Source organism: Malus sylvestris, chromosome 14 (genome assembly GCF_916048215.2).
Source record: "Malus sylvestris chromosome 14, drMalSylv7.2, whole genome shotgun sequence".
Taxonomy (NCBI): Eukaryota; Viridiplantae; Streptophyta; class Magnoliopsida; order Rosales; family Rosaceae; genus Malus; species Malus sylvestris.
Window position 1 is genome coordinate 30,036,504 of NC_062273.1, and position 17,550 is coordinate 30,054,053.

The 17,550-nt window shown below is 36.8% G+C and overlaps 2 protein-coding genes across 2 annotated transcripts; both read left to right on the top strand.

Annotated features, from left to right (window-relative positions):
• Positions 1-628: 628 nt before the first annotated feature.
• On the top strand, positions 629-4,991 carry LOC126598528 (homeobox-leucine zipper protein HDG11-like). The gene is made up of 10 exons (XM_050264895.1): positions 629-1,373; positions 1,499-1,616; positions 1,713-1,901; positions 2,007-2,477; positions 2,593-2,691; positions 2,791-3,000; positions 3,100-3,280; positions 3,380-3,648; positions 3,747-3,836; positions 4,016-4,991. The coding sequence occupies exons 1-10, from the start codon at positions 1,249-1,251 to the stop codon at positions 4,391-4,393; spliced, it is 2,130 nt and encodes a 709-aa protein (XP_050120852.1). The 5' UTR covers positions 629-1,248; the 3' UTR covers positions 4,394-4,991.
• Positions 4,992-13,793: 8,802 nt separating this feature from the next.
• Positions 13,794-17,226, top strand: LOC126599946 (protein REVEILLE 7-like). The gene is made up of 7 exons (XM_050266423.1): positions 13,794-14,514; positions 14,733-14,802; positions 15,249-15,365; positions 15,480-15,591; positions 15,684-15,745; positions 15,916-16,314; positions 16,410-17,226. Exons 2-7 carry the CDS (start codon positions 14,791-14,793, stop codon positions 17,031-17,033), a joined length of 1,326 nt encoding a protein of 441 aa, XP_050122380.1. The 5' UTR covers positions 13,794-14,514; positions 14,733-14,790; the 3' UTR covers positions 17,034-17,226.
• Positions 17,227-17,550: the final 324 nt, after the last annotated feature.

The following is a 17,550-nucleotide window of genomic DNA, read 5'->3' on the forward strand; positions in this document are numbered from 1 at the left end:
TATACAATGTAGTTTATTATAAATCTCATTATAGAACATAATTTATCTTTGTAATTTAGGTGCGGAAAGCTCTTTTTCCCTTCCATTGAGTTGAAATTGTCGACAAAATTTTTATCGAGCCCATTAATTTGTACCATATCCTTCATGTATTGTACTAATTTCAAATTTTCTTGTAAATGAATTTCGTACTTTGAAGTTAAAAAAATATATATATAGTTTCTGTAGAATTAAACAACCTGAGAAAGAAATATACCAGAATTAGACCCAAGATAAGCAAAAAAAAAATTAAAAATTAAAAACGCAAAAGTTGTGGTGGAAATTGGGAAGTGGGAAGGAGGAAAAGGGTATATTTGTCATTACAAGGGGGCGGGGAATTGAATGAGGTAGCCGGGAAATGAGCAGTGTTGTCCACCGGTGGGTAGGAGTAGCAAGTTGTAGGGTTTAGGGAGCTGGTATTAAAAGCTCAACGGCTACACACCTGGCCCTGAGTGTACCCCCTTCTATATCTGTACCACCACACACAAAAAAACCAGAAAAGTATTATGCCCTCCAATGGGATGTGTTGAGAAATTAAATTTCTCTACCCTTTTGCTTCTCTCTCTCTCTCTCTCTCTCTCTCTCTCTATATTTTGGACATTTGGGAGTTGTTGATAGAAAAACAAACGCTTCCAAAACTCATCAGTTACAAAAACCGCAGAAATCAGTGGAAGTGGGGATAGTGACAGGGGTGACTGCCTAGTCCTCTCTCTCTCATCTTTCTCTCTCTACATATATATTGGATACTTGTGGGTGATTTTGTTATGGTAAAAGTTAATTACAGGTCCAAGATTTAATCTTTCCAAAATCAAGCCGATATCTTGATAATATTTTGGCAGCCGTTTATGAAATTTTTGGTGCACTAATGGCTGTCCTTGGCTTCCATAACTGATGCTCTTTCTCTATATATATATATTTCAAACCACCACATTTCCTCCTTAAAACCAGTTTCCAAATCCCCATTATATATATACGTATATACGTGTGTGTGTGTGTGTGTATACTATATAACCCACAAACAACAACACAAGGTCAAAACCCATATAAATATATCAGTCACTCTTCTTGTTTGCTTGCTGTTTCTCTCGTGGGACTTAAGCTTCTTCTGCTGATCAAGTGATTATAAAACCATTTAGTAGCTTTCTTCTAGCTACTTCCCAACTGAGGACAGAACTACTAGTGTGCGTGTGGCTGAAGAATTAGAGGAGGAAAATGGAGTACGGCAGCGGACGCGGTGGCTCTAGTGGCGGAGACCACCACGACGACGCCTCCGGCTCTCAAAGAAGGAAGAAGCGCTACCACCGTCACACTGCTCACCAGATTCAGAGGCTTGAAGGGTAAGTCCAAAGTCTACAACTTGTGCTCTGCATTCTGTGTCTGATTTGTTGGGTCTGTGGGTAATGTGCGAGTGATCGGAATAACTGATAATTTTGGCTGCATATGTTCGATATGAAATATGAAGAATGTATAAGGAGTGCCCTCACCCCGATGAAAAGCAGAGGATGCAGTTGAGCAGAGAGTTGGGTTTGGCTCCTCGCCAGATAAAATTTTGGTTTCAAAACCGCAGGACCCAGATGAAGGTAAATTCTTACTCATTCGCTCTTTTGCTTGATAATTAAATTACTGAACTTTTTTCTTCATTTCTTTGTGCCTCATTGCTCTACTATTAATGGCAGGCGCAAAACGAAAGATCGGACAACTGCGCACTTCGAGCAGAGAACGACAAGATCCGATGCGAAAACATTGCAATCAGAGAGGCCCTCAAGAATGTCATTTGCCCCTCTTGCGGTGTCCCTCCACTCAACGAAGATTCCTACTTTGATGAACAGAAATTGCGAATGGAGAATGCCCAATTGAAACAAGAGGTTTTTACTCGATTTCCATTTCGATTTTGTTACTAAAGTTTCAATCTTGATGCAATTTTCTTTCAGTTACTATGTTCAAATTTTCAATCTTTCATTCATTTGCAGCTAGATAGAGTGTCTAGTATTGCTGCAAAATACATTGGGAGGCCAATTTCCCAGCTCCCACCAGTGCAGCCTATTCATATTTCGTCTTTGGACTTATCAATGGCAAGTTTTGGGGGCCATGGATTGGCTGGCCCTTCTCTTGATCTTGATCTACTTCCGGGGAGTGCTTCATCTACCATGCCCAATTTGCCTTGCCAGCCTCCCGGGTTTTCGGACATGGATAAGTCCCTCATGACTGACATTGCTGCAAATGCCATGGCAGAGTTGCTTAGGCTTCTGCAGACCAATGAGCCTTTGTGGATGAAGTCTTCTACTGATGGGAGGGATGTTCTTAATCTTGAAACCTATGAGAGGATTTTTCCGAGGGCTACTAGTCATTCGAAAAACCCCTATGTCAGAATTGAAGCATCACGAGATTATGGTGTGGTTATCATGAGTGGTTTAGCATTAGTTGACATGTTTATTGACCTGGTAATTCTCTTCTCCTCCTAGTTCTCTCTGTATTGTCGTCTAATTTGCAATTCCCAAAACCGGAATTGTAGCTTAATAATATATATCCAAGTGTTTAACGATTTGAAGTTTGCAGAACAAATTTGCGGAGCTGTTTCCAACAATTGTCTCAATGGCAAGAACAATCGAAGTAATATCATCTGGAATGTTGGGTGGTCATGGCTCTTTGCAGTTGGTATGTGGCTTAAAATCTTTTTACTTTATTTTGATTTGTCTAATCTTCTGCTGGAATTATGCTTGGATAAGTTTCTGATCACTTGGAGGATTTACCTAGATGTACAACGAGTTGCAAGTGCTTTCGCCATTGGTACCAACTCGGGAGTTCTACTTCCTTCGTTATTGTCAGCAAATCGAGCAAGGCCTGTGGGCAATTGTCGATGTCTCTTATGATTTTCCACAAGATAATCAGTTTGCAAACCAATGTCGATCTCATAGGCTTCCTTCTGGGTGCTTGATTCAAGACATGCCAAATGGATATTCCAAGGTTTGTTTCACAAGCAAAAAGTTTTTTTTTTTTTTTTCTGTATGTGAAAGGTAATGGTAATATCTTCACTTACTTCCTCATATCATTGCAAAAAAATAGGTTACTTGGGTGGAACATGTGGAAATAGAAGACAAAGTTCCAACTCATCGGATTTATAGAGATCTTATTCACAGCGGATTAGCATTTGGAGCTCAACGATGGCTTGCTGCTCTGCAGAGAATGTGTGAAAGATTTGCGTGTCAAATGGTTTCAGGCACTTATACTAGAGATCTTGAAGGAGGTATCAATTTTCAACAGCGTAGTTAGTCAACGATCATTAACATTCTACCCCAGCAGCTAAATTTCAACATTATTTTCTTATTTTTTGTGAAACAATTAGTGATTCCATCGCCCCAAGGAAAGAGGAGCATGATGAAACTTGCTCAAAGGATGATGAACAACTTCTGCGCAAACATTAGTGCATCCAACGGACATAGATGGACCACCCTTTCTGGGATGGACGAGATTGGAGTCCGAGTCGCTATCCATAAGAGCACCGATCCTGGTCAGCCCAACGGTGTGGTTCTTAGTGCAGGTACTACCATTTGGCTCCCATTATCGCCACAGAATGTCTTCAATTTTTTCAAGGATGAAAGAACTCGACCTCAGGTAAATTTACGCTTACTAGAAATTGTTGCTCAAATTTGGTAACATACTAATCAGATTAAATTTTCAACTTTTAAATTGGTTTTGAATTTTTCCTCTAGTGGGATGTGCTTTCAAATGGCAATGCAGTGCAAGATGTTGCCCATATAGCAAATGGTTCACATCCAGGGAACTGTATATCTGTTCTTCGAGTAAGACAACTCTATAATTGTGAAACAAGTAATTCTATTTTTCGTATTGGAAATTGTTATTAGCATTTCAAAAAAGTCATTATGTATCCCTACCCTTGTATTTCATTGTTACACGCAACTTAATTTAAGGACTACTTAATTATATAGATTGCAAATTAATTGCCTTGTAACATGTATAGGCTTTCAACACTAACCAGAACAACATGTTGATACTCCAAGAGAGCTGCATAGACTCATCAGGCTCACTTGTTGTGTACTCTCCTATTGACCTACCGGCCATCAACATTGCAATGAGCGGCGAGGATTCTTCCTACATTCCCCTCCTGCCATCAGGATTCACCATTTCGCCAGATGGGCGAGCAGATCAAGGGGATGGCGCCTCATCAAGTTCTTGCAATGCAAATGGGAGTGGATCACTAGTCACAGTGGCATTACAAATTCTGGTGAGCAGCTTGCCATCCGCTAAGCTGAACTTGGAGTCGGTAAATACCGTTAATAACCTAATCGGAACAACTGTCCAGCAAATTAAGACAGCCTTGAATTGCAATAGTTCCTGATGATGATCACTCTCTGCTACACAACTGTTTTCTTGTCTACTATTGATCTTAATATTTCTGATCAGAAATGATCAGAGGTATTCAATGTGGGACAAAGCATCTGGGTTAGTTGGAAACCTTGAATGCCCTCTCATCAAAGACCTGAAGCTGTACAATTACTTCCACTGTTGCTGCTGCTGCTGCTGATGGTTCAGAAGAGCTGTGTTTTTGCTTCCAAGGTTCATTACAATTTACACCAACTACAAACTTTAATTTTTTTTGGTGGGGTAGGTTTTTGTTCTGGCTAGTGATTTTAACGCTCGTCTTTTCAATCTCATGTACTCCTTCCGTGAGTGCGTAACAAATTATAGAGTATTCAGTAGGGGAGTGCGCGTGGTTAGAAGAGGAGTGTTAAAATCACTAGCCTTGGTTTTGTTGTTTTGCAAATTTAGGTTTGGAAAAGTAGAGCATTAAAAGAGGGAGTCAAGAACGCACCATACGCGTCTTCTTTCTTGCTGAATTTCTCTCCGGCAAGAAAAAAAAGTTGTATGGTTCGGGCATTGACTTCTTGTTCATCGACTTATTTATCTTAATTTAAACTAAATTTGAATTTTCTCAACTGTTTTCCCTTCTTATTGATTGACAAATCAAATGTGCCTTGATAAATTTGTCTAATTGGAGCAATTTTCACTTTCAAATCGAACGAGATCATATAAAAGAGGATCAAAGTACATAAGTTCTTCTTAATATATTTTACGTTCTTCCTAATATATTTTATGGATGACGTGATCAGACAATCATATTCAAGTTTTTCTTCTACGATGAGCGGAGATGGCTAGGTAGAGGCTCCATCCATCTCCATGCTTTTCCTAGAGAGTGCAAAAGTGGAAATTAAGCTTAAAGATTGAACTTTTATGCCTCGACATTTTCTGGAGGGAAAAAGCATTTCCTTGATGAACTTTGATTGGTATGACCCTAACTGACTGCCTAACTGTCCACTTATCACTTCATTTAACCAAATTCTTTGAGTTTGAGTATGAGATTGAGTTGGATGGTCAATTTGTTAAATAATGGTGGATCCCCCATAAGCTTGGGGCCATCAACCAATCTAGTCGTTGGACTTTTGAAACTTTCGGATCTTTCTTTGTCTAATTAATTGGCAATTAACCATTATTATTCTTGCCTTATGTTAAGTAAGGCACAAGTAATAAAACCTGGGTTTGTTTAAGAGGAGTTGCAATGGGAGAAGGCTGGCGATTTTGGCACCCCTCTTTCCTTTATTTGCACTTCAAACTAAATATTTACAATTTGTTTATAGTCACATATGTATGAAGCGCAAAAAGCTAAACGAAAATAAAGAGTGCTAAAATCACGAGCAAATCGAGGCGTGTTAAAGTCGCCATTTGCTAGTCATGGGAGAAGGGGAAGAAGGAGAATATGATCATCCATCCACCCCAGCTTACACTGCTTAAGCTGTGCTGCTATGGAAACAGTGAGTCATAAAGCCGGGGTTCATGAAAGTTAGCACAGAAGACAATAAATTGGACTTGGTTTGTTATTGGCTATGGATCAGCACAAAGCACAATTTTATTATAGTTTGATGTTTGTAAAAGAGACGGAGAAGTGAGAGCCAAAAGTTCTGCAACAAAGCCAGTATCGTATAGTCAGCCATAAAGACCGGGTCTTAAAACACCATCAATGCATCGTGTAGCTCTATGATTTCTGATGATTCCACCTACCTATATACATATATACATATATATATATGTGTGTGTGTGTGTGCGCGTGTGTCTATATATATTGATTGAGATCTGGTGGCACGCGCTTTTGACGCACATTTTGATATCTATTTTCTAGAATTCACTTCGTAATATATTTTAACGATTCGAACAATTTTGCATTTTCATATATCATCATTGCAAAAAATTAGACAAATCTAAAATCATTAAGGCATTCTTTTGTAGTGAAAGAAATAAACAATACGGTTCTACAAAGCAGTAAATTTAATCTAACGGTCATATGGTTTCCAATTTGAATGATTTTTTGGTAGACATGATCTTTGAGGTAAGACATAAAAATAGATAATTGGATAGTTGAAATATATTACATAGTAAACCTCGCAAAAACATGTGTCAAAAGCGCTTACTCTACATATACACACACTACATATATGCCATATTTCTATATGATCCCATTCCCTAAAGCTAGCTTTAGCTTGCCACCTCACACACCATCCATCCATGAACATTCACCATGCAACCCTAGCTTTCCACTGCTTTACTTGGTAACCCTATTAAGTAAAGTACGTACGTGCCTTGTTACCTCTTTGGTTGCTGTATAACTTGTGACGTTAAGGAACAAACAAACAAAAACAAGGAATGTGGATATAGTGTTCAATCAATGAAATGCAGGATATACTTCTTTGACATGAAATATGAACCCCTCTCTCCAAAAATATTAACTGAGTTGTGAACAATCGGATCGATTGCACACAGAAAACATCTCACACCCTCCTTTGATTTCATCCACCCTCGTCTCGTCTCAACCCCTTGCTTCTGGTGCTTGCCTGTACACGATCATCCCACCCACCCACCCACCCACCCACCACCTCCTTTGTTTTACCTCTGGTACTACTTACTAGTAGGGTTTCATTTCATTAAATGATCCTGATGGTAGAGTTGTGATTAGAAACGAAGTAGTTTCGAAGGCAGACACTGACATTTCTCCATATACAATAACCCTACTAGTCTATACCTCCATCCTGTTATCAAGGGCTTGCATCTAACCTGTCTAGTCTCTAGAGAAATTGGCTGGGAAATGTTTCAATTTTCGGTTTATGCAACTATCAAATTATTTTAATATGTTGTTGATATACACGATCGCTATGTCAAATAATGTTGAATCATGGTATAACCTATGTTTAATTTTGATCAACTTGATATTTAAGATTTAATATATGAGCATTTTGGCCGATTTCCCATAATCCATCACTTAATTTTGGTATGTAAGAGCATGTGATAGATTTTCCTAGTGGTTAAAATATTCTTCTTCAACTTATTGCGTTTTGAGTTAAAAACTCTTTCACATTTTTATGCAATTTAGGGTAGAGTATCGTTCAATCGCATAAGATGATCGGCAAACTGACAAAGCCAATATTTGATGGGCTTCTCACCAAAACACTCGGCCCATTTTTGAGCATAACCTTAAACTCTCCAAGCCAAAGCGGGCCTTTTATATGCATTTCGGGAAGCATGAAACAAAAATAAATAAATAAAATTAATGTACAGCTCACTACAAAGGATCGTTCAAACACACCTGACGTCATTGCAAATTAGGGTATGAGATTTCAAATGATCTAACCACCCAATGTGTCTTACTAATCGTACGTGAGATATTAGAGTAAGTGAACTAATTAATCATTTGGTGTACTTAATTCTTAACCTCACAAATGAATGAGCTAATCACATGGCCCGAATTAAATATCTGTAAAAGTACGAAAATTAGGCCAAATAAAGGGGTGATTAGGCTCCTACATACCATGTGAGAGACTAGAGAAGGAAGAGAGTTGCCAAAAGCACCCAAAATTAACTAAAGACCTAAAATGAAGCATGCATGCATGCATGAGTCCTCCTCGACAATGACGGATTTAGAATTCTAATATCGAGATAATCTTAATATAAAATTTTCAAAAAAATTAAACGATAAATTACCAACTTTTCATGCATAATCTTTATACAAGTAACATTTTAAGCTACAAATACTAAATTTGTCCACAATGAGATTTCATTCTCCAAAAATGTGTCATGATAGTTTCATTGTCAAATACAAGAGAAAACAGATCAATAAGGATTTGGAACTATCCCCAAATTGGGTTGAACTATCTGGAATAAGATTAGAACTATCCAAATTTGGAGTTGAAATATTTAGAATAAAATAAGAGATAATCGATGGTGATTTTCACTGGTGGTGGCCTAAAGATCGGTTGGGTGTGGTTAGAGAAAAAAAAAATAGGAATTGGAATTGGGAATTACCCAACTAGAGAAAGTGAATGCAAAATGAGATTTGGGTGGAGATCTTGGGTAGAAGGATAGACAATAGACTGTCTATATTTTTGTTTAATTATAAAGGATCTCCCTCATGTGGCATAATATAAAACTTGCTTTTAATTATTTTGTTTTAAATGGTTCATCTCAAAACAACGTTGTTTTTATCAAGTCTTTTAAGAAATAGTCTTCTTCTCCTTTGTTAATCGTTTGCATAACCTACACCCCTCGGGTTTGCCACTCCACTCTTCTCCTTCACCACATGCCCAAACTTGGTGGTCCTCGGAGGTCCGCATAGTCACTTATATGTATGGGTGGATTTTTTTGCCAAATTGTCATGTCAACCGAATTGACAACCATGGCATATCGATTTTGTGCCAATCGGTAATGGTACTGTATTGCACCGTATCAAAATTTCATGATACGGTATTGGTAATGGATACCATTACCACGGTATTACAGTACCGTACCGAAAAATATAATATATAATTTACAAATTATAGAATATATAATTATATAACACATATTTATAATATATATATATATATGTATAATATTCCAATAATTCGAAAATAAAACCCTACTTATATTAGCATTGTTATTGGTGACTTTGATCTTTTGAGTTAGTGGAAATCAAACACAAAGGAGTTCCCAATTATTTCACAAATAGCCAAAGATATCTTTGTAATCCCCACTTTTACCATTGCTATTGAAAATGCATTTAGCCTAGGGAGGAGGGTTGTGGACCCTTTTAGGGCATCCTTGACTCCTAAAATGGTAGAGGCACTATTTTGTACTAGTGATTGGCTTAGGGCGGATAAAGTAAACTTCTACAAGGAACCAACGGATGATATGCTTCAATTTTACAAGGAAATGGAAGAAGTGAAAACAAGTAAGATATGCTTTAATTTTTTTAGTAAATTTGTTATTAAATGGTTTTCAACTTTAATTCTTCTTGCTACTAATATGTTTTCTTTGTTTGTAATGTAGGCTTGACACAAGTTCAATCTTTTACAAGTTCAATGCCTCCTCCAAAAGCTTCGACATCTCAAGCCTGAAGAATTGATCAATGAATTTTACTTTTTGAAGTTTAGTTCCAATTTTCATTTGGTTTGAAACTTTAACTTCTATTTGGATTGTTAACTTCTATTTGTTTTGGTTCGTAACTTCTATTTGGATTGTAAGCTTAATTTCATCATGAATCTTGATGCATCATTTGAATTATTTTGTGTGTGTGTGTGTTTGAATTGTGAATGATGAATAATAGATGAATTTAGACTAAATGTATGAGATAAAGGTACCCAAAAAAAAGTTTTGCCCTTGAACTGGGTTAAAAAAACAAAAACGGATTTTGTCCCAAAACAAAGTGGCAATTACCATTGTCATTCTATGCCAATTGAACTATTTGGCAATACCAAACTTCGGTGCACCGAAAGTTTGGTATGGTAATGATAACAGATTTTGTCAAACCTAAAGTTTGGTATGGTAACCATACCAAACTCGCCCCTACTTATATGGTCTTCAGGGTGGTACTGGGACCACCTAGGTCCCTTAATGTATCTAACAATGCTCCTGCAGTGTGGGAAAGATCAAAGTATCATGATTCGATGATGTAGAACAAATGGTCTATTGGACTGAAGAGAAAATGGACCGTTGAAGGCAAAAGGATGTAATAGAAATTTGCAGATTTGACGTCCGAGCTTCGATTGTGGTCCATGATACTTTTTTCAGAAAAGGAATGAATTCACGGTTCAAACTCATTGCTCTTCCCTGATATACTATGAATTTTGGCCATAGGAGGTTGTTTTAGCCTCCAAAATGCAATTTAAGTTCAATAATAAAAATTGGGCTTTTGGGCTTTCTCTCAAACTCAAGTGGATTCGAGAAAAATTGTTATTCAAGGGTTTACATTCGTATCCCTCTTGCTTTGTGGTATGTCAATCAATGGTTATACGAAATTTTACTGTGTAATAGAATTTATCAACTAAGATTTTATTTCTCTGTTATCCACTAAGATTTTATTTTTTTGTTATCAACTAAGATCTTGTCGTGGAACTCAACCATCAGGTCTATAATGAAGTAGGGATCCGCATGATGATGAGCCTAAACTGTTAATCAAACGACTATCAATGATATTCTCAAATCGTAAAGTGAAATTGGATCGATTTTGTTATGTTTAATTTGCCAAGATTTTTCGATTTGAGTTGTTCACTTTAGATTTTGGATTCGAGTATGTGATGAGGTAGGCATACTATCTATATACACAAAGAGGTGCGATATTCACACATCCATTTTTACTTCTCACACACCTTCTTAACTTTTGACCGTTGGATGTAATGAATTGAAAAATATCAAAAGTCAGAAATTAATAAGGGATATAAAAGAAATAAAAAGATATGTGTCGATATCACACCCATACACGAAACGGGAGCCTCAGAAAGTTCTTTGGCATATATTATCAAAACCATGTGACAGTGCCGATGGATCTTGTTCGATCTAAACCCCACAGGCGATTGGTTGGCTTTGAGTTGGGAGAGGATTATCAAGTGCCAGCGAGCGCGACAAGTCAGGCAACCAAACAACCAATCATACATATGCAGATGATCATATGTGTATATATAATGATAGCATACGAAACATCCAAAATATACACACAGACTAATCTATTACTTGAGCTCGCTAAGAAAGAAGCTGGTGATCCCTCTCCAACTTCAGCACAGCCAGACTAAAAAAAAAAACACACTCAAAGGTAGCATTTGTTTTACAAGAATGGGGTTCGAGATTGAACATGAGATTTCAATCTCATTCTCGTACGTGTTTGTGTTTGGCATGCACGCGTCTTCGGAAACATTTTGTTACGAAAATGTGATAACTCCTATAGAGAAATCTACATGAAACTCAACAACGTACTTGAGTTTGTCATTTCCTTCCTAAAGAATGCATTTAATTTATACAATTTTATAATTGATTAGATTCTTGCTAGTATACTTTACAAACCAAATATTTTAAATTTTTAATGGCAACATTCTTCATTTTTTTTTCTTCTTCCTTAATATGAAATAACAATGTTGTTTCCAAATAATTAATTTCACAAAACAACGATAACGTTAGACATGCATGTACTGCATTTTTCATTTTATGTGATTTATTAAGAGTGTGTATTATAAATATATACATCACATTTTATTTGCACGTGTTATGCTAAATACTTTGTACGCTACTTATAATATTGTTCAATATACAAAAATGTAGTATTTTTATAAACGCAAACACGTGTTTAAAAAAAATCAATGTACTAAGAATATAGTCCATTACAGTAAGTATTACAAAATTTCTTAACACTTAGTGCGTTAGACCGCGTTTCCGTAGACTTCAATCTCTATGGGTGATGGTTATTTCTCTTTTTGAAAATGTGAATGGGTTTGCACGGCACGTGTCAATTGTCGTTTGCAGGTCAAACATGAACCCAACTAACCAAGAAATTAGAAAGCTAGAAACTTGTGGTTGCAGAATTTCATGATTTCATGATTTCTTTATTTAATTTTTCTTTTTTATCTTTATCTTTCTAAGTTTTTGGCCTAAATAGTATTAGGTGGGTTCCACTCTCACCAACTAATTAGGCTTTCTATTGCATTCTTTTGATTATTATTAAAGGAAAACTAATGAAAAAGGTTTGAAAACTTTGAGTTTTAGTGATAAGGACAAAATAAAAGGTAAAGTGAATAGTATCAGGATTGATTTTTTAGTGTAAAAATGTGATTTTTCGTTAAAGTGAACAGTATCAGGTGATTTTCATTAAAGTTCCCTATTATTAAAGCCAGTTTCATCTGGAGTCAAATATTAATGCACTTTTAATAGGGAATTATTATTGTCATTCTAAAAATTTTATTATACACTGTTAAATTTTTTTATATTTGAAAAGAAAAATACACGTGTGAGAAGTGTAAAATGAGATTTTTAGAGTGCCAATAACACTTCCCTTTTAATAACAAAATAGTTTATCACCTAATATTATAATTTAGTAATGTTTCTTTTTACTTGTATGTTGTTATGCTTGATTATCGTCAAAAACGAATTTGAACGAAATTATTACGATTAGTCCATTGTTTTTGTACTCAAAATAGTGGTAACAGACTAATCCACTGTTAAATTTAGCCCACTCTCATATTTTTTAGTGTAGATAAGATTGAATGTATTAAAAAAGTAATGCAATATTTTAAACAAATTACTAAGAGTTTGTAATTTAATTAACTTTTTTAATAGTTTGTATAAAACTAAAAGAGTTAAGTCTCGAGAGGGTGTTGGGTTTACTCAGTAAAATTGTTTGTATAACACTAGCAAAAAAAAAAAAAACATAATGAATAAGATGTTCGTAGAAATAAAAAAAGGGAAGTATTATTGGCATTTCAAAAATCTGATTTAAAACTCCTGAAAAACGTATTTTTCTTTCCTAATATCGAAATTTTAAAATGTAAAATGAGATTTTTGAAGTGCTACTAACAATCTCTTACAAAATAGAATTATTGGTTTTTTTTTTGGTCAATATGAATATTTGGTTGGACAAATAGAAAGAGAATGGCGGTGGGCGGCGGGGTTTGCGGTCGTAGTTTAAATAAGGAAGACACGAAATAAAGAGCAGCTGATGTGTCAAAAAGCGCAGATAAAGGTTAAGTAGGGACCACTCAGTTCGTCACGCACTCACCTCCCCACGTCTCCTCTAATTTTTTTTAGTAAAATTACAACCAAAAATCACTTTCATATAATATAAATATCTTAATATATCTATCTATCTGTCGAATCTTTTATTATATGATCAAGATTGAAGGCTGAATGGACACCACTTGCACTTTCCACTCTTCGTCTCTCCTTTTGTTTCTTGTGGCTTAGATATTTTCTTCATTTTATTGGAGATATTATCATTTATTTCACTTATTAGAATTGGTTGTATTCTTCTTTATTTGTAGTTAGATAGTTTATATTTGATTTGACTTGCTGTAAATGAGTTTAAATTTTCATATTTGAATGTAAATATATCATTGTATATTTTGTAAGATCTCACATTGCCCATGAGTGAGGATCCTGTAAGCCTTATATGTATATTTCTATCTCTACCTTGCATGAGGCCTTTTGGGAGCTCACTGGCTTCAGGTTCCTTAAGAACTTCAAAGTTAAGCAAGAAATGGGTCAGAACATTCCCAGGATAGGTGACCCATTAGGAAGTTCTGCTCGGACGAGTTCCCATAAACAAAACCGTGAGGGCGTTATCTAAATCCAAAACTGACAATATCGTGTTATGACGGAGTCGAACCGGAACGTGGTGGGAATCCAAACCAAGATGTGACATATTTAATTTTGTATCACATGACTATAATATTTAATCATAAAAGTACAAGAATTATTTTACAATATCAATAGCAGCTCTGAAAAATAATAGTAAAACATGAGATAGTGACGAGTGTATTTTTGGAATATAGGATGGAAATATCTAATAGGTGTGAAAAGACTCAATCTTGTAGTAATTATCCGAATCTGTGTTTGAGTATTGGGGAGATTAAATATCTTCCACAAGAATATCAAGAAAAAATAAAATAAAATGCGGATTTTTTGTGGGGTTTTGTTAATATGGGAGAAAAGCCGAAAAGGTCGGAGACGGAGCACTAGAAAGTGCCGGGTGGCCGTGGGCCCCCTGCGTTCTCAGCCACAAGACTTCCCCATTCCGCCACTCCCTTCCAGAGTTTTCCTTTCCTTCCCAAACTTGTTAAATATCCTTTTTTATTTTCTCAAACAATTAAATTGAAATTAATATTCTCAGTCTGACTCTGACGTGGCAGCCCCTGGTTTTACTTTCTTCCTCCTCCATTTAACTCTGGGTTTCCTTGTGCGCTTCTTCTCGACTCCCCCATTTCCTTCTTCTCATCTCTTTACATCCTCCTTCCTCTCCTCCTCTCGATTCGGATTTTCTGTTTTCTTGTATTTTCCGGCAATCCGACGGCGGAATCCGTTTGTTTGTTTCTCCGGAAAGTTTATTTTCAGTTTTCTCTCCCACTTAGAAAACTGTCGAGACAAAGTTTATTTTCAGTCTTTCAAATACCATTTCAGGTAAGCTTCTGATTGATCTGCTTTATTTTCCCATAAAAATCTTTTCTTTTCTTTTTTTTTTCAGAAAAATAATTGTTCATAAAGTTTGATTCTTGGTTCTTATTTAACCTTATATGTTCATAAATAATTTGTTTTATTTATTTATTTATTAATTTAGATTCAGGGGAATATCCAATTGATGAAATTCTGTTTTGATTTGTTGGGAATCAATTTCTCAGATTACAGGTTTGGTTGGGAGTAAACGTGTCGGACTTGTTCTGTTTGATTTGAGCAGCAATGGCAGTTGAGGTATGCAAAAGCAATCTGTGTTACTATGTTGGTCGGAATTTGATCATGGTATGTGAGTGAATACTTTCTTGGTACAATTTGTTCCAAAAGTTGAGGAATTTGGCTTTCGATTCGATGCACGCTTAGATAGATGTCTCAAATCAAGATTAGACTTTGATGCAGTTGTTACCTTATTCACAGTTATTAAGTTTATGATCAATTAATGAATATGTTTTCTTGGATTGATTGTGTTTCTGGTAACAAGATCAGGCAATTTGCCTGATTTCTCTAGTCTGTAGTGGGTTAGTAATGCGATGCGGCTCGTTTTTTATGTCTTCAAACTCGTGCAGAATTATTTTGTTTCGTGTTTTCGAACTGAATTGTGTACTAATGATGAACGCTTTTTCGCTTGTTTTTTTACTACGTTGGAATCAAAAGTATCAACCCGACTTTTTGTTTGGACATAGGATCAGATTGAAGCCGCAGGTTCAAACGCCTCTGTTGCGGTTGGAAATTGCAGTTCAAACGGTGATGCGCAATCTAATGCGGAGATTTGTTCATTTGGCAATGACCATGCACCCAAGGTCACCTTCCTTTCATTGCTTTCGTTGCAGGGGGGTTTCCATTTGCCTAAATTTATGTACCTACCTACTCAAATTTTCGCTGAACGGTTCTTTGTTTTTGCCTTGTTTCTTCAGGTTAGGAAACCGTATACGATTACAAAACAAAGAGAAAAATGGACAGAGGAGGAGCATCAGAAGTTCCTTGAAGCCTTGAAATTGTACGGCCGAGGTTGGCGTCAAATAGAAGGTATAAGCTCAGTGCCTCATAACTGTATCTATATTCTAGAGCTAGTTTCTTTCACACCATCTGACGATGAAGTTAAACTTATCTTTATGCAGAATATGTAGGCACCAAAACTGCAGTTCAAATTCGAAGTCATGCTCAAAAGTTCTTCTCTAAGGTTTAATGCCTATTCGACCTTAGTCCCTATTTCCTTTAATAGTATGTACAGGATTCTGAAATTTCTTTAGTTAAATATTCAAGACCCTGTGCCATTAAATCATCATTCGGCCGTATTCTTTAGTTAGCATGTGTCCTTCACTGTATTAATATGGTTTGTCTTGCTTTCAGGTATCTAAGGAATCATGTGGTCCTAGCGAAGGCTCCACCAGACTGATTGAGATTCCTCCTCCCCGGCCTAAGCGGAAGCCTGTGCATCCTTATCCACGTAAATCAGTGGATTATCTCAATGGATCACCAGAAAGGTCACCGTCCCCACAATTTTCAGCTCAAGGGAAAGACCAACAATCTCCCACTTCAGTACTATCTGCATATGATTCAGATGTACTGGGGTCTGCAGCTTTCGACCAGCATAACATATCTCCACCCCCGACTTCATGTACCACTGACATGCACTCTACAAGCTTATCCCCCTTTGGAAAAGAGAGTGATTACATGGCGTCCAACTCATCCGCTGATGAAGTGAAAGGGTCCTCGCCATCGGTCCATTTGGAAAAATTTCCATCCGTGGTATGATGAACTGTTATGCTGATTATGAATTTAGATTCCTTTATTCTGTTTTGGGTTCTGACTCTGGTTGCCCTTGTATTGATCTGGATTTCCAGAATTACAGACCAGGTTCCAAGCACACTGTGAATACTGAAGATGATGCCGGCAATATAAGAGCTTCTGTGAGCATTAAGCTCTTTGGAAGGACAGTTTTGGTACCAGACTCGGAGAAACAATCTCCACCTGGTGCTGACGAGCCTAAGACATTGACGTCAAAGGTGGAACAAGACAACTGTGAGAGGGAGAATGATAAGCTTGTTCAAATATCAAGATCAGATCAATTAGATACGAATTTAACACTTGGTGGGATTGTTGGCAACGTGGTTTCATCGGCTTGTGTTGCTACAACAAAATGGGAACACCAAAAACATAGCCCTAATCCTGAAGCTCCTCTGCCATGGTGGGCTATGCATCATGGTTTACCGTACCGTCACGTCAGATCATGTAACGAAAACTCATCTAAAATTACGGAAAGATCCTTTCATAGTGCAGTGGAAAGTTTAGGTGAGAGCCACATAGAGGCTGTCGATTCATTACGCGAAGAAACTTGTTCGGAGCCCTGCAGTTCACGGAAGGGGTTTGCAGCGTACAAAAGATGTTTAGCAGATGTAAATAAGAACTCATCTGCCATGGTTTATGAAGACATGAGGGACAGGCGAAGGGCTCGTGTCTGCTCATAGTTTTGCATTCCGGATGTTCTGTTTTCAAGTTTATTGCAATACGTGCCTGTGATTGAAAGTTTACAATTCGATATCTTCCAGTCGGATGATGTTGCAGTTTTGCAACAAGCAATAATTGTAACTTCCTTTCTGGGTGTATTCTTTGAACCCTATTCTTTAAATGAAAGTATTAGAGGCCTCAATTGAATAGTTATTCGTTTCCTCGACTGTTTCTTGATCGCAGTTTATGCAATCCAGGGAAGCGATTTTCGCATTTCCAGTTTATGCAGTCATATGAATTTTTGCTTGCCTTGACATAACGGAGAAAGAGAAGTTTGAATCGTTAATTGAATCATACAATCATACGTTAAACAGAGCATACAAAAATGAGAATTCAAACAAAGTGGACACAAGACAGTCCAGACCAGTGAAGGCACCAAGGACTTGCATGTTAAACAACAATCACGGCTACAGCTGACATTTCAATACCGTCTTGGGTTTTGTTTGGGAGGTTGACGAAGCTCTGATCTCGGCTTTG

Excerpts from the sequence above, each read along its gene's own strand:
- LOC126598528 (XM_050264895.1), top strand. The coding sequence starts at position 1,249 with ATGGAGTACGGCAGCGGACGCGGTGGCTCTAGTGGCGGAGACCACCAC. Across the intron at positions 3,281-3,379 it reads TACTAGAGATCTTGAAGGAG|TGATTCCATCGCCCCAAGGA; the intron begins GTATCAATTTTC and ends TGAAACAATTAG. Across the intron at positions 3,837-4,015 it reads ACTGTATATCTGTTCTTCGA|GCTTTCAACACTAACCAGAA; the intron begins GTAAGACAACTC and ends TAACATGTATAG.
- LOC126599946 (XM_050266423.1), top strand. Across the intron at positions 15,366-15,479 it reads GCAATGACCATGCACCCAAG|GTTAGGAAACCGTATACGAT; the intron begins GTCACCTTCCTT and ends TTGTTTCTTCAG. Across the intron at positions 15,746-15,915 it reads CTCAAAAGTTCTTCTCTAAG|GTATCTAAGGAATCATGTGG; the intron begins GTTTAATGCCTA and ends TCTTGCTTTCAG.